This window comes from Bidens hawaiensis, unplaced genomic scaffold, assembly GCF_021521415.1.
Source record: "Bidens hawaiensis isolate Kalapana, Puna unplaced genomic scaffold, B.hawaiensis_p1.1 tig00018484_1, whole genome shotgun sequence".
Classification (NCBI taxonomy): domain Eukaryota; kingdom Viridiplantae; phylum Streptophyta; class Magnoliopsida; order Asterales; family Asteraceae; genus Bidens; species Bidens hawaiensis.
Window position 1 is genome coordinate 222,486 of NW_027492792.1, and position 19,285 is coordinate 241,770.

At 34.3% G+C, this 19,285-nt stretch overlaps 2 protein-coding genes and 1 pseudogene across 2 annotated transcripts; 1 reads left to right on the top strand and 2 right to left on the bottom strand.

Moving 5' to 3' along the window:
- Positions 1-4,092: 4,092 nt before the first annotated feature.
- LOC143556227 (UDP-glucosyltransferase 29 pseudogene) lies at positions 4,093-5,535 on the top strand (annotated as a pseudogene).
- Positions 5,536-7,289: 1,754 nt separating this feature from the next.
- On the bottom strand, positions 7,290-9,980 carry LOC143556206 (SPX domain-containing protein 1-like). The gene is made up of 3 exons (XM_077045596.1): positions 9,701-9,980; positions 8,037-8,163; positions 7,290-7,828 (listed from the first exon to the last, which is right to left on the bottom strand). Exons 1-3 carry the CDS (start codon positions 9,971-9,973, stop codon positions 7,389-7,391), a joined length of 840 nt encoding a protein of 279 aa, XP_076901711.1. The 5' UTR covers positions 9,974-9,980; the 3' UTR covers positions 7,290-7,388.
- Positions 9,981-14,776: 4,796 nt separating this feature from the next.
- LOC143556216 (phospholipase D alpha 1-like) lies at positions 14,777-18,949 on the bottom strand. The gene is made up of 3 exons (XM_077045601.1): positions 18,787-18,949; positions 16,019-17,897; positions 14,777-15,238 (listed from the first exon to the last, which is right to left on the bottom strand). Exons 1-3 carry the CDS (start codon positions 18,865-18,867, stop codon positions 14,805-14,807), a joined length of 2,394 nt encoding a protein of 797 aa, XP_076901716.1. The 5' UTR covers positions 18,868-18,949; the 3' UTR covers positions 14,777-14,804.
- Between the last annotated feature and the right edge of the window lie 336 nt (positions 18,950-19,285).

The window sequence follows — 19,285 nt, forward strand, 5'->3', positions numbered from 1 at the left end:
TCTAATATTTATATATTTTTTAATTTTGATTTTATTTATTGTAAAACGTTAATAATATACTTAGTATTTGATGATGAAAATGTTTTACAAACAAAATAAGATGATATAACCCAATTTAAAAGCTATCTGGGTTTGGTGTGACCCATGACCCGGTTAGTTTTTTATTATAAAATTATTTCTTAATATAAATAATATCTTTTTTTAATCGGATACTAATTTTAGTAAATCTTTATTTTATATGATTTTCATATCTTATTGTTGCAATAATGGCGGATAATATCCTAGCCCGATTAACATTAATTTTAATTTAATGAGATGTTATAACTCGTTTAAGGCTATCTGGGTTTGGTGAGACCCATACCCGTAAATTCAGGTCAAATACATAATAAGTATTCATTTACAAATAAAGCAATATAGTAGCTTGAGATAATATAGAAAGGTTTTGTTTATATATATTTAAGATTAAGATTAAGATTAAGATTAAGATTAGTCATGTCCACCCTTATGAGTTTATCCACACTCCGAAACCCAAGTAGAGAAACTATTAAACCAAAACCGAAAAAACTCGTAAGTCATATCCATGGAACTCAAACCATTTTAATTCGGTTTGGTCATTGGCACCGGCGGATCTTAGTTTGGGTCAAGCTTGGCCTCGGCCCACCCAGCTTTTTCGCTCAGGAGTGTGATTTTTGAAAAGCTCAAAAAATTATATTATATGTTTTGAGTCCGGTTCATTCAGATTATTTGTTCAAAATCCTCCGGCGCACCCACATTATTTGTTCAAGATCCGCCACTGAGGCACTAATTACCAGTTACTCGTTTAGTGGATTTCAGGTATACCCAAAAAACCCGTTATGCGTTTTATACCTTAATATTATTAGGGTGCCACACGTTCAAGACTTCAATCGTTTAGTATTCCATAAGAGACTCTTGGATTCACATTCCATCTATTTCAAATTTTAGGCTATATATTCCACTTCTAAGTTGTGATTAGTTATTTAACCTGCTAATTCTATGAACAGATTTTAAGTTCGTTAGATTTTCTAGACAATAATGATAATGTTGCTTTAATTCTACGGATTATGTTTTCACATTTAACTGGTTTATTATTTGTTTATATATGTTACAAGTTACGTGAACATGTTTTCTCCTTAAAAAACATAAACATGTTTTGATTGTATTGATTACGAATGAAATGATATCGTCATAATTAAAGCTTGTTAATGAAAACAGTTTAAATGTTTAATGACACTTGACATTCTATAAAGTGCCCGACGAACAAATTCATGAGTTTGTCGTATATTTTATCAGTTTATGGGTGAAGCAGTATTTTGATTTGTGTATTAATTTGTAAGGTTTTTGTCTTACGCTAGTTATTTAAAATATTATAAAAGCGACAATATGCCGACACAAAGGGAGGTGATAAAAAAATAAGAATGGCCACGTGGGCCTTTTAGGAAATATACACGTAAATATTTTAAAGTTTCCAAATCAGCTATCATAAGACTCATGCCACGTTCACTCTGACTTATTCTTTTGTAACCTTTTTTCTAACATACAAATATTTATTTATATATAATATTACAAACTAAACTAGTTTAGAACTTTAGATAATACAATATTGCTCAATATTAACTATTAAGATATCAGGATGGTTTAAAGGCACCAGTCTAACATCTTCAGACGAGTTCTCTTTGATGTGTGCGAGTCCAAAAGAAATCAGAGAAGACGAAGTGTACCTGATCCGTCTCCTCAATCGCTACTAGGATATCTGGATATGTATCTCTACCTTGGTGCATCCATGTAGCGACAATACTCAATGTTGCCTTTTTTTTAGTAGGCAAAAATTCCAAGAATTAGATGAGAAACAAGGATACTTTTTGGAACAATTTTATGGATAATTTCTCAAAAGCCAAGTACATGAATTAAATATGCAATGAATAAGAACAAATGATGTCCATGATCCTTATTTCTTGGATACATACACGCAACAACTACCTATTATGCTCCGTTACCTACATGCTACTTTAAAAGAAACAACTAATGTAACACGTGCAAAAGAAAATAACTAAGTCCAAATATTCCCCCTGTTGTGATCCACGTTTCAAACATTCATATTTATTCCAATACCCTGCATACTCTCTTGGATCTTTTACTGGGCTTCTCTTTCGTTGGGCTTCGGTTGCAATGATTGGGCCAGAATGGGCTGTAACAGTTGCCTTGTTTATTTTTTTGTTATCAATAAGACTATCATGAATAATTATATCCAATCAAAATACATATCATGTATCAAAATAGTCATTTTACATTAAAATTAACAACTTTTGAACCAATTATAACAAGTGCTACTTTTGTTAAAGGCAATTTTTCTTTTTAGTTGATGACGTTCAAACTAAAAATTTTTAGGTGTTTAAGAGGCTTTGTTTTTATCATTGTAACTGAACCACCAACCTCAATACAACATGTGTGACCATCACTGTTTGTTACTCTATAAGTTTAACGCCGATTATGACATGTATTAACATCATATTACTACATGTCGGTCTACTCGTGTAGAAGTAGTAGACTTTCCTCACCAATGTCTTACTAACACTGGTAAAAAAAAATAATATCATCAGAGTCAAGTATTAATTATGTTTTAATTTTGATTAAAAACCTTTTGCACCACTTAAAATTTTCATAACAAATAAACTATCAATAGATGCTTTTAGTAACATATCTTAATTAGCCAATTCCAGTAAAAAACAATTTCCATTTATTTCCAATATTTCTCGTGTTTTTGTTCGCAACAGACTCTTTCTTCTTCCACTCAAACCCCAAATCACAAACATACATCACACTAAACAACTAATTTTTTCAATCAATCAATCAAAGAGATTAAGTTGTCATTAGTGTAACTAAAAATTTAGTGTAATCAAAAGTTTTGTAACCTAATAGTATCAATGTGTTAGAAATATGGAGTCTTTAAGTGGTGAGACATAAGTTTCGTTGTAAGCAAAATAGTGTAAATTTATCTTAAGAAAAAAAAAACGCTATAGTAATAATTTATTTAAGGATTTTTGGTTTTTGGTTTGGATTTGATTATTTAAAACATCTTTAATTATTCGGACAACAAATTGTTTTTTTTTTTTAATTTTTTAACTTATACAATGATGTGGGGGTGTAAATATTAGCCATTAAATAAACCCAAGCGATTTATTTTTATACTTACTTTATTTAGTTCATTGAGTTGCCTAGTTTAATTAGAATATGTTTCCATTCTAATAAAAATATATATACACACACACATTGTCAAGATAATCCAAATCCAAAATTGATATATAATAGAGTCAAAAGAATAATAATTTGTAGCATATAATATTGCAGTTAAAAACGAAAATTAACTGAAAAGTTAATGAAATCTGTTTCCAAAGTTGAAATTAAATAACAAAAAGTTATAAAACTTTTATTACATAATATGATTTTTTTGTTAACGGTCTAATATTTATATTATTCAACCCGTTTAATAGAAGAGTTTTTATCCTAATTATAAAAAGTATATTCGTGATAAAAAAAATATTTACTTTATATATATCTCCCATAATATTTATCAAATTTAATACAAAAAAAGATATCTTTAATGCCTCGAAATGAAAATTAGGACTTTACTGTTTTAGCATTGTTATAGGATAACCACCAATCTTTTCACAATAAAACCTATAAATTAACTTGGCATTATTTGCGGATGCAATTACCATGCAAAAATTTTGGTAAGACTATATATGTATCTCATTAAAAACCCTAAATCAATTCCAATAATAACTAGAAACAATCAATATTTTCCATAATAAAATCAAACATATGGATATATTGTTATAACGGTTGTAATCCAAAACCAAAATAATAAATCTTTTTCATTTATGAATTATTGAATACATATTTATCATCCTAAAAAAATGGTTCTAAAAGTTTATAAAGAAAATGAATCATGTCCTGAAATAAACCAACACCTTCTACTATATATATGATTAAGACCACCATTCAAACTTACATGCTTATTCATATTCTCCACAAACAACCTCAAAAAACAAACAGTTTTTGATGTCTACTATAATGACAGGAAAGAAGCAAACTATTTTAATGTTCCCATGGTTAGGCCATGGTCATGTTTCACCTTTCCTAGAACTAGCCAAAAAACTAAGCAACACAAACCTCTTCAACATCTACCTTTGTTCAACTCCTGCTAACCTAGCTTCTGTCAACAAAGCAGAGTGTGGTTCGTCGTCGATAAGTTTCATCGAACTCCACCTTCCGACGTTACCCGATTTGCCACCACACCTTCACACCACCAATGGTTTACCTCTTCATCTTATGCCTACCCTTAAACAAGCTTTTGACTTGTCAAGTGACCGGTTTTCAAAAATCTTGAAAACGCTTAAACCCGACTTGCTCATTTACGACATGATTCAATCATGGGCCCCGGCGTTGGCCGCGGCCCTTGGAATCCCTTCGGTGGTGTTTGTCACCACAAGTGCCACCATGGCTAGCCATATGTTTCATCTTTACTTAAACTACTCCAAAGGCATTGCTTTCCCATTTAAGACGATTTACTTTCGTGCTTATGAGTATAAGCATGTGCATGAGATTCTCGAGAGCTCGGCAAATGGGTTGAAAGATAAAGATCGTGTAATGGAGTGCGTTGGGAGTTCGTCGAGTATTGTTCTTGTTAAGTCTTTCAAGGAGGTTGAAAGTAAGTATGCTGATTATCTTTCTAAGCTTACTGGTAAAAACATTGTGCCTGTGGGTCCGCTTGTTGTTGAACCGTGTCATGCTGATGTGACACAAGACAGTGTGATGGAGTGGCTTAACACGAAAGAAACTGGATCCACTGTCTTTGTTTCTTTTGGGAGTGAGTATTTTCTTTCTAGTGATGATTTGGAAGAAATAGCTTATGGTTTGGAAATGAGCAATGTGAACTTTATTTGGGTTTTAAGGTTTCCAAAAAGTGAAACAAAGGTTAACCTTTCAAAACATTTGCCATCAGGGTTTCTTGACAGGGTAAAAGATAGGGGTTTATTGGTTGATGGGTGGGCCCCACAAACAAAAATACTAAGGCACAAAAACATAGGTGGATTTGTGAGTCATTGTGGTTGGAACTCGGTACTAGAAGCAATGAAATTTGGTATTCCGATAATTGCAATGCCGATGCAACTTGACCAACCGGTCAATGCTCGGTTGGCGGTGGAGGTTGGGGTTGCGGTGGAGGTTATTAGAGACGCAAATGGGCGGCTCATGCGGGATAGAATGGCTGCGGTTGTGCAACGTGTGGTAGCGAGTGATTTAGGTCAAGTTGTTAGAGAAAAAGCCAAGAAAATGAGTGTTTGTTTGAGAGAGAAAGACGATTCGGAGATAGATGTGGTGGTGAAGGAGTTGCTGGAGTTGTGTCAAAGCGGTGGTGACAAACGCCGTGCTGATGGTCTTCGGAAGGGGATTCCAAAGACGAAAAGCGAGACGTTTGTCGTTGATTCGCGTCTTGCGATGAAAACTCAAGTTTAAAAATTGCATCATTAATCTCCCTTGCATTTTGCCTTTGAAAGTAATGATACCAAAGTGAGAGTTTAATTAGACTCCTCCTTCAGAGTATTATTATAGACTAATTAGCTACATGGGTTGTTTTGGAAAATTGTTTTTATAATTGTTTTCACTAAAACAAACTCAATTTCTGGTGTTTTATATGCAAGGGGAAAGGCTACCCTCTTTTTGTGTAGCCTATATTATTATTATTATTATTATTAAATATAATATATGACTATTTATGAAAAATTTGATTGCTTGTTACATTTTTTAAGTTATCTATTTATGCTATGTTTTATTTCAATATCAAGTGTTTAGTGTATATGTTTATTTCTTTCTAATAATTGGTTTTCATGCATGTTTCATGATGTGTTGAGAAAATATGGATTTTGGGTACTCGTTGTTGATTGTGGGTTGACGATTATTTTGTTCTTGATTAGAGAATTAACTTTTATTATGCTTCTTTAATCAATTCGTGACAACGATCCGATTCTTCTGGGTTGTATGTTAGTTGATTTCAATAGAGTTTTGATTGCATATTAGCGTTTGTGACTAGACATGTACAAAAAGAAATAGTCTAGAACCGGTTAACCGGAAACTGAACCGGACCACTAGAAGTGCAAAAGGTCAATCAACAAAAAACCAGATATCATTTGTTGAGCTTTTTTCACTTCTTTGGTTGCCTTGAAAAGAATCATGACAATGTGTTTTGTCAATTTTTATGTACATGTATGTCAAGTTGATTTTCAATGCGTTTAAAGACCAGTTACAATGTTTGAAGTTTGAACAGGTTGGGCTAGTGTTGACAATCTCTTAGGCAAAAAGAAACAAATTCGAGGCGCATATGGGTCAACCCATTTAACGAATAGTTCGGGTCTGGGTTGGATAACCCGTTTACTTGACCGGCCAGGGGTGCAAACGAGCCAAGCCGCTCACGAGCTACTCGAGAACGGCTTGTGAAAAAGCTCGATCGAGCCGAGCTTAATCGAGGCCCAGCCCGAGCTCAAGCCTGTAAATAAGCTCATTTAATAAACAGGCCCAAGCCCGAGATTCACTTATCGGTTTCAAGCCGGCTCACGAGCCTAAATGAGCCCGTCATTACATTTAATAGTTTTTTAGTTAATATATATATAATGGTATAAAAACATAACTAAATAACACATATTATTCTATACATAAAATTATAATTGAATTGAAAATATATAATAATAATTTAAATTATAAAAATTAATTTTTAAATAGTAACCGAGCCGAGTTCGAGCTTGAAAATCTACTCACAAGCCAAGCTCGGGCTTTGAAAATAGAGCTCGAAACGAGCCGAGCTCGAGCTCCGTGTAAGTTAACCGAACCCTAAGCCACTTAACCCGCCAACCTATTTGACCCAACCTAACCCGCAAACCCATGCAACTACATTAGGCTATGGTTGATCCCAGTACTTAAAATGTATGTAACCATCAGAAAATGAAGCAAATGTAATGCCTCCAAAATAACAAAGCCAATGAATATTGTTTATAGTTTGACACCATTTGCATATTTATCAGTTGCTGCTATGCTTGCCAACATAACAAAAAAATGATTACAACCATGTTGACGAAATCGACATACAACACGCGAACGAAACACATTGCATAAAAACACAGAAAGTTATCATAACTTTACACAAACACAAAAATAAGCATAGTTTCGTCCGTAGAAAAGCGAAAACAAAAGGTACAGAAACCTTTGTGGTTAATTATCATCATCATCAGCTATGTATTATACAACCATAGTTAGCATCTAAACCAAAGCACCATTGTGCACTCAATGTATAACAAGCTAAACAAAACATATTATCGTCATTTCGCCAGCTGCTCGTGTATCGGAAGCTTATTCCAAGTTTCCTCAATCCCGCTAACTTGCAAAGGCGGCAACGAGAACACGCTAACCGTCGAGCTTTTACTTCTTATTTCCTTCAAAGACCTCAAAGCCGAAATGGTACTTTTGGTGTACAAGCTCTTCATATACTCCAACTCAGCGAGTTCTTTCGCTTGCATTGGCGCCTCGTTGGCGGCTGCAGTGGTGGAGGGTCCCTCAACCCCTCCACCGCCAGTATTGCCGCCAGCGTCCGGTGATTCAGTTAGCGGGAAGTGGCGGTCGAGCATCGCCTCACACTCCTTTACTAGCTTGTAAAGCAAGTCGGTCATGAAGAACGGTTGTTGCAGGACTTTTTGAATGAACGGTAAACGAAGAAGGGCGCCGGTTCTTTTATCGTATTTCTTTAGTATTTTCACTATTCCTGTTTGATCAATAAAAACAACAGATTTAATATAAAAAATTTTACAAATAATAATAATAATAATAATAATAACAACAACAATAACAATAATAATAATAACAATATAATAATAATAATAATAAGAGCAACAGCAATAATAATAATAATAATAATAATAATAATAATAATAATAATAATAATAATTTGCAAAAAGAGATTAGTGATTTACCTGTATAGTTAAGAGCACTATAATTCTCTAACAAAACCATCTCGCCATGAAAATCGACTATTTCTTTTCGGATCTTGATCATCTCTTCGTTCGAGTCTTTAGCTTTCATAACACTATCCTGAAATTCCTATTAAAAATAATACAAATGAATAAGCAAAATCTTGACTTCAAAGTTTTGACTTTTAGAGTTGACTAAAGTAGTAAAGTTTCATATCATATATTCATATTCATATCCACCACTTCAAGGTATTGAGGGGCTGTTTTAACTGTTTATGTGGTTTAAAAAACATAAAGAATCTATATACAGTCATGTCTTATTTTCTAACTCTCCAATGGCAAGAGTATTATATTCCATCAGTCAAGTTACCATTTTTGGCTTGTATATCATTAAAAATGCCAAAAAGATAGAATCTTTAAATCCATAGTATCAATTCTTCATAAGATGACAATGAGAAAATGCAATTTATAATATTCTAAGAAATATGAATGAGGTGCAAACAACCCAAGTCTTGATTGGGAAGATCATTTAGGCTCGTCAAGCGTTTGGTATTTTTAAGTTGAACTCTTTTGGACTTCTATATAGTAATTTTTCACAGTGCATAACCGAGCTCAAGCTGAGCTTTGGCTCGTTTAAGGTACTACACACGAGCTCGAGCCGAGCCTAAGCTCGTTAAGGTTTCTCCAATTATATAAAAATAAAAAATAAAAAAACTTATGTAAATTAATTATCAAAATAATAAATTAGCTGAAACTCGAGCTTGAAAAAATGACCCACGTGCCAAGCTCGAGCTTTAGAAAAGAGCTTGAAAAAATGGCTCACGAGTCGAGCCTGAGCTAGAGCTCTTGTAAGCAAAAAACTCAAAACGAGCCAAACTTGAGCTTGAACTCACAAGCCAAGCTCGAGCTTCAGAAAAGGAGCTCGAAACAAGCCAAGCCCGAGCTCGAGCTCCTGTAAGTTAAAACAAATCGAGCTTGAGCATAACATTTAGAAAAAAAAAACTCGAAACAAGCCGAGCCGAGCGAGCCTAACATTTACACCTCAAACCGAATACTTTCATCCCTAACCATAACCAAAACTCCTTTCCTGCTTCAATGCAAATGCAATTCATACACTTTTCCCAAATCATTAATCACCAAGCTTAAGCTCGATTAAGGTTTTTCTCAAAATATATAAAAATATTAAAAACGCATATATAAATTCTTTAACAACTAACAAATGAGCCAAACTCGCTTGAAAAAATGACTCACGAGCCAAGCTCAAGCTTAAAAAAAAAGAGCCTGAAACGAGCCAAACTCGAGCTTGAAAAATGAGTCACAAGCTCGAGATTTAGAAAAAAAAAAAACTTGAAACAAGCCGAAATCAAGCTCTTTCAAGTCAAAACAAACCAAATTCGAGCTATATTAAGTCAAAACAAGCTGAACTCGAGCTTTTTTAAATAAAAAACAAGCCGAACCTGAGCTCTTTTTAAGTCAAAACTTGCCGAGCTCGAGCATAATCATTTGCACCTTGAAAATATGAAAACTTTTAGCAATTCAACAAAATATTCATCAATTATCCTAATCACAACCAAATTAACAAACCTCATAACAACCAATTCAACAAAATATTAATAACCCAGATCAAATAATAATAATACTAATAATAACAATAATAATAATAATACCTTCAATTTAATAATATACTCTTCTTCTTTCTCCACAAAGAAGGAATTAAACTTCTCAACTTCTTGTTCCAGCAGCTGCACAAACTCACTCTCTTCATTCGACATTTCACCGGAAACCCGCATCCGCTTCGCCGGCGGGTCGGATTCTGAAATGGGTTGTGGCTTAATAATAAGTTTCAATCGTTTTTTGAGTTCTTTGTAGGATAAGAACTTGTCACGCCATTCGGGTATCGTTTCGTCGATCTGGGTGCTTAGGCTTTTGCCGAATTTCATTATTATTTGATTGCTTGATTGAAATTGGGTTTGATTTGTGGGTTTGTGAATGAATATGAATATGAATATGAATATGAAGGTTGAAGGTGTGGGGGGGTAATAATATCATTATAGAGAAGGTGGGAATATGCGGAGGAGAGGAAAAGCATATTCTGGAGAGAATATTTGGGGTTTTATTCTCTTCTTTTCCGGGGAGAGAGAGAGAGTGAGATAATGACGGTGGGGGGCCGGAAGAAATGTTTGGCGGGGAATTCGTTTTTGTTCATTTGTTTAATAATAACCGAAGAGAGGTAGACTGGTTAATCGGTTAACCGAACCTATCTGAAAATCAAATAAAACCGAACTGGTTTGAAACCGATTTGGAATTGATTGAAACCGTAGTTTTGGAACCGGTTTGGAACGAACCAAAACTGATCATAAACTGATTTTTGACTTTTGTTGACCAGACCTAGGCGCTTATATGAAAAAGGAATCTGTTTGGTTAATTAAATGAGTGAACATGTACATATGCCATGTTCGCTCACTTTTGTTTGTGAACCTTCAATAATGTGCCTGTTTATTGAGTCAGGAACTGCACCAAACCGATGCCTACCAAACACAATTTGTATTGGTATTTGTTTTTCATGTTTTAAGTATTGGTTTCGGTTTTGGTTTGTTTAGGTACTTTCAATGGATCTGGTACCAATCACTCAATTAGTACTAAGCAGATAGAACCGGTACAATATTAGGTTAATTATGTTCGATTTGTTTTGATAAAGATTTTTGGTTTATACCATTAATTATGGCTGTGGGAAGCAACAAACAAAATCAATTGGGGTGGGTGGCTCGGAAAGAGCGATTTTAATGTTTTGTAGTTTGTTGGTTTGGTTTTGGTTGTCTGACGTCTAAACTGATAATCTTTTTAAATCGCTAATTGGATTGAAAATTCTTAAAACATAAATTGTTTTGTATTCTAAAGTTAAAAGAGGCTAAATGTCGGTTTCATACCTAGTTTTAAACCATCGGGCATACCTGTAAACTGTCAAATCATAGAAATTTGATTGTAGCGTGACCGCATAAATCTAAAATTGGTTAGGATGCTTAAACGGTTTATATAGCTTCTAAAACATCAATATAGTATAGTGTGTTTTACTTTAACATTATTTAGACATATAAGTAGTGATGTATAAAACTAAAAAGCACATATAACAAGAGGAACGCGTTTATAAGAACGACTCGTGATTATATTCTGGTTATACATACAACTTTTAGTATTCGAACTTTGAACCTCTAAAACTAGGAGGAGTCGCATCGCGATGTCCTAAAAGAGCCACCAAGAACTAGTGGTGAGATTTTGATTATTTAGAAAATTGAGTTATAAAATAACCTTGTTATAATATGTATAGTATTATACTATATCGTAGATTATTTATAATATTTTATAGACGCATAATATAATGTTGTATTGTAAGATTGTATTACATAAGTGTATACTATAATATAACATATTATGACATTTAACAAATAATATATGTAAAGGGTGATGGTAAGATTAGATGTGATAGAAAAGCATATTATGAAAGATCCCTTTAATATTCAAAGTTTTAGCATCCAAAGAAAAAGGGGGATCAAGGCATATTCTAAGGTTTGGTTCTTTTGTCCCACCCACTTGTTCATCTCTCCTTCATTCTTAATATTAAAATCTATTTACTTTATATCTTCTCTTATTTATTTATAGTTTATGTCATTTTCACATTTAGTTTTTTTGTTAATTATACTATATATTTTGCTTTTTAGAACATTATTTTATTAGTATCCCATTTGACACTTTGATATAAAAAACATGATGATCTTAGCTCATGGCAACATGTTATTATTGTAATGGTTTTTTGTTCATGTCATTTTCACATTTGTATTTGAAACATTTTTTTTATGAAAAAGGCTCAGCTACTACTTGTTTAAAGAAAATTAAGGGTATTCGGGGCACCTCTTCTAAGAAGGATCGGGTGCCCTTGTTTCATTGGCAACGCCATCGCAAATACAGAAGTGATTCGCTTGTAGACTTGGTTTCTTGAACCCAAATCAATTAACTTTGCCAAATGATTATGTATTTGGGTGTGTGTGATGGAACCAATTATTGGTTACGTTTGTTGAAGAAAAGTGATTCAAGTATGGAGAGAACATCGCCGCCAATTAATTGGTCTCAATCGGGTACCAATGAGGTGACTCTTTTAAAATGGCCGCCCAGCTTGGATTGAGAAGGTTATGCCCCTTGTGTCTTGAGAAAAGAGTCACGTTAAGTCATAATCGTAAGAAAATAGTTGTTGACTTTTAGGTTTTCAGTTAATTTAGTGAAAACTTATCACGTGTTATAGTTATGTGTGTGTTAAACGATACACAACTCTCATACTTATAGGATGAGCCAACCAGTTAAAAAGCTCACTACTGCACTGAATATAGCATCCGATTTTACTGGTAAATGGCAAACCAACTAAAATATGTCATGCCATTACATTTATGATAATTAAAGATTTTCCAAAACAATTTTATTTGTTCTTCTACTTCTATATCTCTTAACGAATTTTGCTTTATAAATTTATGTATATGTTGTAATATGTTAATGTTTGTTATGCTAACCATGTTGTAAGTAGTATATTATGCACTTAATAAATGGACAACAATATTTAGTAAAAATAAACTCAACACTTTGATAAAATAATGGTTTAAAGTATCCTACAAAGAAAGAAATCTGTTGAGAGAGAAATAGAAGTATAAGTAACGAAATACATATGAGTGCTTTATTTTAAGAACCAATTTTATGTTAAGAGCTACGAGAACCGTATAGAACACATATACACGTTGCACATTAATGATTTAATGAGATCGTAAGATAGGCAATTATGTAGCCACTCTCTATAAAACATTTAAAGCAAGTTGTACAATTTCATTATACAATTCTCGCAATTCTTTCATATACTTGGTGGTTATGAAATAAATGATCATATTTACTTCATAACTGATCATATTTACGGTTCATCTATTTGATTATTGATACAGCTGGATTTAAATAAAATAAAAATGTTTAAATATGTGTTTTACTTACGAATTTTGAATTTTCATTTTGATCAATGAGGCTTTTGGTTCAATATTGTGACCGTTTTTAATATAATACACCAATGCCGGTCAAAAAGATAAAATACATTAATACATGTGGAAATAAAATATATTACTTTATGAGAAAGATATATATAAATATCTTGTGACGCTTTTTAATATTTGGAATTACTTAAAAAAGTGACTTAACGTAGAAAAATGTATGGCCGGTAATAATTATTAATGTGTTGTTATATATTTATAATTTACTAGAAAATAATTTTTTAAAAGTTGACATGTTTTTTTATGTTTGAAGTATGAGGTTTATTTTATACCATTATATATGTGTGAATGTATAAATTTATAGAATAATAACATAAGTAATAACGTTGTTAGAAGATAATTAATAAAATCCATAAAAAAATTAATGAATGCTTACATATTAATATGCCAAGTCACACATAGAACATTTGCAAACATTAGACTATACGTAATGGTTTAACTAAAAGCTAAAAACGTTTATTTGCTGTCAGGTAGGTGTGAAGGCGCTCACTAACTTTTCTATAAATTACACGTAATGGTTTAAGAAATTAATAAAATAACTATTATAATTCTTTTTCCTTTTTAATAAAAGTTGAGTTGGGTAGTTTAATTGGTTGGACGGTTTTGGACCCCTGATGAGAGTTTAATCTGCCCTCAAAAAATGGCTTCCTAATAGCTCTACTTCAAGATTGCTTGTAACGAATTGAGATTGTGGTTTTGTTTTATTACATTTAAATAATTAACTTTTTTGTTAAGTGTTTTTTTATTGAAATGCCCAAATATGTTAGAATTGATACAATACAAGTTGTAGTTGTTTTGTTCACCCCACTGTCCAACATAGTTGTGCACAAACAGGCGGTTAACGGTCAAATAACAAGTTTTAGATATGTTACTTGGGTCAGGTACTAACCGGTTTTGAGGCAACAAACCCATACTTGATATAACCGGTTTCGGGTATAACCGAACTGGTTAACCGGTAAATAACCGGAGAAACCGGTTTTAAAAAAATAATTAAGAAACCAAATAATCGGTTCGGTTAACTGGTTTGTACCCGGTTTCGGAGATCAATAATATTAACCGGCGGTTAGAACCGGATATAAATCGGTTAATGGTGGACTGGTTACTAACCGGTTAGGATTTTGGGTTGGAACCAGTTAGAAACCCGTTAACCGTTTTGGTTGTGCACCTCTAGTCCAACATAGCCACCAAAAAAACTTCACAAGTCAGCTTACCAAAATACCCAAAAAAAGCAAAAGAGTTAGCGGCTCAATTCGCAGGCCACTCAACCCTAACCAGAATTAAACCGGCCTTGTATAAACAATAAACCGACCAAATTAACCCGAGAACCATATAATCTGAATATAGAATGGTTCAGTTTTCAGGCTACATTTCTACCTTTAAAAACACGAAAAACCTAACCCGATAAAATAATATCACAAAGAAGACACATAATGAGCACATAACATACCAAATTTGAACAAATTTGCATTAAATTATTTGATAAAAAAATCAACAACCAATACTTTTCAAACTATTAAACTCCAAATAAAACATCTAAACTATTAAACACCATTTAATCAACACTCAACACTTAAAAAAAACTTATTTCATTATTAATACAACACGATTATAAAACACCAAATACACCTCATCACAATACTTGACGTAAGGGTATTTTAATCATTTTACAATAACTCAAGTTTGTACCTCGGATTTTTCAAGTGGTTAGAATCGGAGGCATGTAACCCGCCAAGGCTCCAAGAACCCGAGCCTTTGTGTCGGGGAAGTACTCGCACCCTGGCAGCTCGGTAACCATTCCCTCTTCGGTAACTCCAATGGGATAGCTAAGTAGGTGTCCGGGTAAATCATGGTCCAATGTCTCGGAACAGAAAAGATCCCAATATTTTGTCGATATTTGATTTACCTTTCTGATACATTCTAACTTCTCTGGACACGTTAAACAGTCGTCAAGGAGCCCTAAATGTTCATACCACAACGACATTCTGAAACCGTAAATCTGGCCCCTCGCTGGTTGTCTTTTGGATAGATGGCACGGTTGGAAAGCCCCCATCGCTATCTCGGAGTCTCGTGCTCCGTCCATTGATCTTTGGTTGATGTTTGCGGATCCGATGATCATGTACTCATCATCCACTAGAAAATATTCACAAATTTTGGATTACTATTTCATTTGATGTGTGACAAATACCTTCTATAAAATTTCAATAAAATAAGTATCATTTGATAAATATTTAACAACTTATCTAATAATGATTATCAACTTAATTTAGAAGTGTCAGTCGGGTGTCGGGTTGGTGGGTCGATGGCTAACGGGTTGAACTAATCAACCAGAACAAGACTCACATTTTTATTCGTGTAAAAAATATCAACCTACTCTGTACACACTTAAATTGGTGTAACCCGAGCACAACCGATTTAACCCAATTATCTAACATGTAATATGAGGGTGAAGCTTGTATTATGGCCTGGGGTGGCTCTGGTAGTGGGTAAATTTATGCGTTTTCACCAAAAACATTTTATAGGTGGTGTAAATTTACCCGTTGTTGTTTGAAAATTTTGAGCCAATCACCATAGTTTATGATATTTTTTTTATATTTATTGAGTCCAACCACCCAAGCGTTTTCGTCCAAGCTTCGCCAATGACGAGTTGACGAATAATAATCAAGATGTAAACACGTAAATCGAGTTTGAAGGTTATAAAAAATGGGTTAAACAAGTTAGTTGCTCAACCTCTTTAATTAAACTGGTTAACAAGTTGACACATCGACATTGTCTTATTAAACATGCAAGATATGCCAACGAAAACCTGTTTATTTACGTGTCATGTTCGAATCCAAGATGTGAGTAGTATTTAATATTTGAATTATATATATTATATATATGAGTTTGTTAAGAGAGTAGTGAAAACCTTACCTATCATCATTTTGGCATGAACATATATCATAAACCTTCGTGATTCTTGAGCTTTACTATAATTACTACCAGCATCCGGCTTCTCCGCCGGAATATACTCGTCGGGCCGCTTAACTTCCCGGTTGCCAAGACAAAAGAACGTCAAATAATCCTTAGGGTTCGCCACAATCCGCTTCACTTTCAATGCATGAACAATATCAGTGTACATCATTTGCATGGTCCTCCTTTGCCAATCCAATATTGCCTGAACCGAAGCACTCTCCGGCTCGCCTTCGGGCCACATTGGTAGCACGATGTACACCCGAAAATCTTCTCCGGCTTCGATCTTGCTAACAATCTTTAATGATAGTTCTTTTGGTATTAGATGTAATGCATTGATGTCTTCATCTTTAATGTCATTTGAATTCCACCCAAATGAGCTTCCTAGAAAGTATTGGTTTTCGATGTAGATAAATTTTTTAGCTCGACGAATTGCGTTGATGTACCCGTCCTGGATGCTTCGGTCGATAATGTTGTCTTTTCCGCTAATCAGACCAGCGCGGGCCGCGTCTTCAGGTTTGTCTGGAAACCCAAAGGCGGCCCCACCGTCGATTGAGCGGAATAATTGCACATTCCAGGATTCGTGGTCATGTGGAAGCATGACCGCGGATGGTGGAATGATGATGTGGTCTAGGTCACGGATGTCGTTGAGTAAATCTTTCCCGCCTTGTTTTAGCCACCGTTGCTCGAAGTTGAATAACACGTCCCACGCGATGGGCCCCTCGAGTTTGCAATGGATGTCGTGCCATGGTTCGCGGGGCCCGCCTTTGTTAACCGAAGAGTTTGAGAAGTTTGGTTGGTGGAAGTCATCGTGGTGGACGGTATCTAGGGTTCGGAAAACGGAGTGGAATGGGGTGTCGTATCGTCCGTTGCAAAGATCAATACCGCCGATGAAACTCACGATTCTTCGTTTCTCGGGGTTGCCATCGGGTAACGCACTATCGACCACTACGATCTTTTGGTGGTGAGTTAACATAACGGAAATTTGGATGTTTTGGACTATACTGCGTCCATCGTCAGGGTTACGAGGACACAGGACGCAGTTAACTTCTGAGCCACGGAAGTAGCTTCCTGTGTCCTCATCATGGGTTGCCATGAACCCGTTTTTAAACAAATCACCCGAAGTTCGGTCGTCCCAAACGAGCATTAACACGCGAACTCCTTCACTAGCCTTTTTCTTAAGTAATTCGCCAAGAGTCATATCCCCACCGGGCTTCGGCCTTCTCAAATCACGTATCAAAGTGATTTCAGTATAAACCGACCACCCTGCTATGTAAATTAAATGTTTCGCGTTTGAAATGGCATCGAATATGTCCTCCCAACATCTATGAGGTTCATATAATTTTCCACCGGTTAAGGGTATTTTTGGCGTAAAATTATCAGGTAAATGCGCATCTTGATAAAGTGTAACCTTACACCCGTTTCTTTGAGGGAAAAATGTGAAGGGTACCCCTGGGAATTTTACGCTTTGTATACCTCTAGACCATTGGCATTCTCGTGTGACTTCAAAAAAGTGTACCCTAACGTGGATCTTAGAATGACCTTGTATTGGTTTGCCACGGTCATCAAGTATGTCTAGCCATTCATCGATTACTTCTTGGGACAAAAGCCTGGTAACAGGGATGTGGGCGCGACCAATTACAGTCGCGCCTATTGCTTCATCTTCTTTGACGGTGAAGATGACTTTGGATGCCATGTGGGCACAATAGACATGAAATGACTCATACCATCGCGGGTTTGAGTCATGTTCTAGCATGCGGGTTCGACCCACTCGAGCCTTTTCCAAGTCTATGGATGCATAAAGACTTGCACCATTTTTCTTTAGCAGTCCATCTACAATCTATACAATTTAAAACCAAACATGATCAATTAAGTGTTTATTCAACAATAAAAAGCTATACCAAACTCTTAAAGTCGTTTGTTTATTGGGGTAGGTGGGTGTTTTATAAAGGAGTTGGTACAAGGCAGCCAGTTGAAATCAAACTTTGTACATCCATGTGCTCTTATTGATGAGTACAAATAATTCATTTCTTTTAAAGACATATTAAAAATAATGTTAATTTAAATTTGGTTTAAACAAGTTAATTTAGTTTCTTCTTAACATGCGAATATGTTTAGCTAAACAGAATGGTTTGATCGGTTTTAAATAGACCGAATCAAAAACTAAAATTCAGTTTTGGGTTTTTACTCAAACTAAATCAACTCAATAAATAATTTAGAGCCGAGTTTACTTTTATTTTTCAAACACTAGCACAACTCTAACTCCGCTATAAATATACTCTAGTCCTAGTAAAACTAAGTATTGATAAGATGCATCTTTTTCACATAGTGAATGTTTAATTAAGTGAAGATCCAAAACCCAATTTTCCCCAAGTTAAAACTATTTTCAAATACACTTCTTTATTCCTTGACCATCTATATATTCTAGAGATTACAATTTTACCTTTTACCTTTAGGTATGCATATACATACAAAAGATATAATAAAGGCATCAACAATATTAGAGCAAGCAATCTTATCAGAAGATATAGTATTTAGGGTTTTAATATCAGACCCTATGACCCAGTTTATCTCTATATAGTGTAACCCTCTATTATATAGAAGACAATAAGTTCTCATAATCTTACATGTTATTAGAGCCACAACAGATCGGAAATTGCTAAAGATGGTAAATGAATGAAATATAGCATGAAACATAGAGAGTGAGAGAAAGTAAGTAACCTACTAACCTTGTGGAGGAAATTGGACTTGAGTTTGTCTACTTCATAGATAGTGGCATGAAGTGTTCCATGTAGCAATATTTGAGCCATAGATATCGCCAACCTTCAAACAACTAATCTTGATATCTCCAATTATAGAGAAGCAAGGTTGTGTCTATATGTGTATGTATATGTAGAGAGAGAGAGAGAGAGAGAGAGAGAGAGGTGTACGTGTATGTATTTATATATAGAGAGAGTGGGAAAGATACTTTTATAATTTTATAAAAATGACAAGTTGAATGAAGCCAACTAAGAAGAAAAATAATAACAGCAATCAACAAATTAAGCAATAGGAGATTAGGTGAGAAATACTCAAGATGCATGTTTCACATTGAAGATAATAATAAATCTTTGTGTTTTGGAAACTAGTGACACTATAGGCAGGTTGATTTGGACATTGTGTCATGTGGGGTATGATATAATCAATTATCAAACCCTTTACAAGGAAAATACTTAATTGAAAAGAGAT

Excerpts from the sequence above, each read along its gene's own strand:
- LOC143556206 (XM_077045596.1), bottom strand. The coding sequence starts at position 9,973 with ATGAAATTCGGCAAAAGCCTAAGCACCCAGATCGACGAAACGATACCC. Across the intron at positions 8,164-9,700 it reads AGTATATTATTAAATTGAAG|GAATTTCAGGATAGTGTTAT; the intron begins GTATTATTATTA and ends TATTTTTAATAG. Across the intron at positions 7,829-8,036 it reads TAGTGCTCTTAACTATACAG|GAATAGTGAAAATACTAAAG; the intron begins GTAAATCACTAA and ends TTGATCAAACAG.
- LOC143556216 (XM_077045601.1), bottom strand. The coding sequence starts at position 18,867 with ATGGCTCAAATATTGCTACATGGAACACTTCATGCCACTATCTATGAA. Across the intron at positions 17,898-18,786 it reads AGTCCAATTTCCTCCACAAG|ATTGTAGATGGACTGCTAAA; the intron begins GTTAGTAGGTTA and ends TAAATTGTATAG. Across the intron at positions 15,239-16,018 it reads TCATGCCAAAATGATGATAG|TGGATGATGAGTACATGATC; the intron begins GTAAGGTTTTCA and ends AATATTTTCTAG.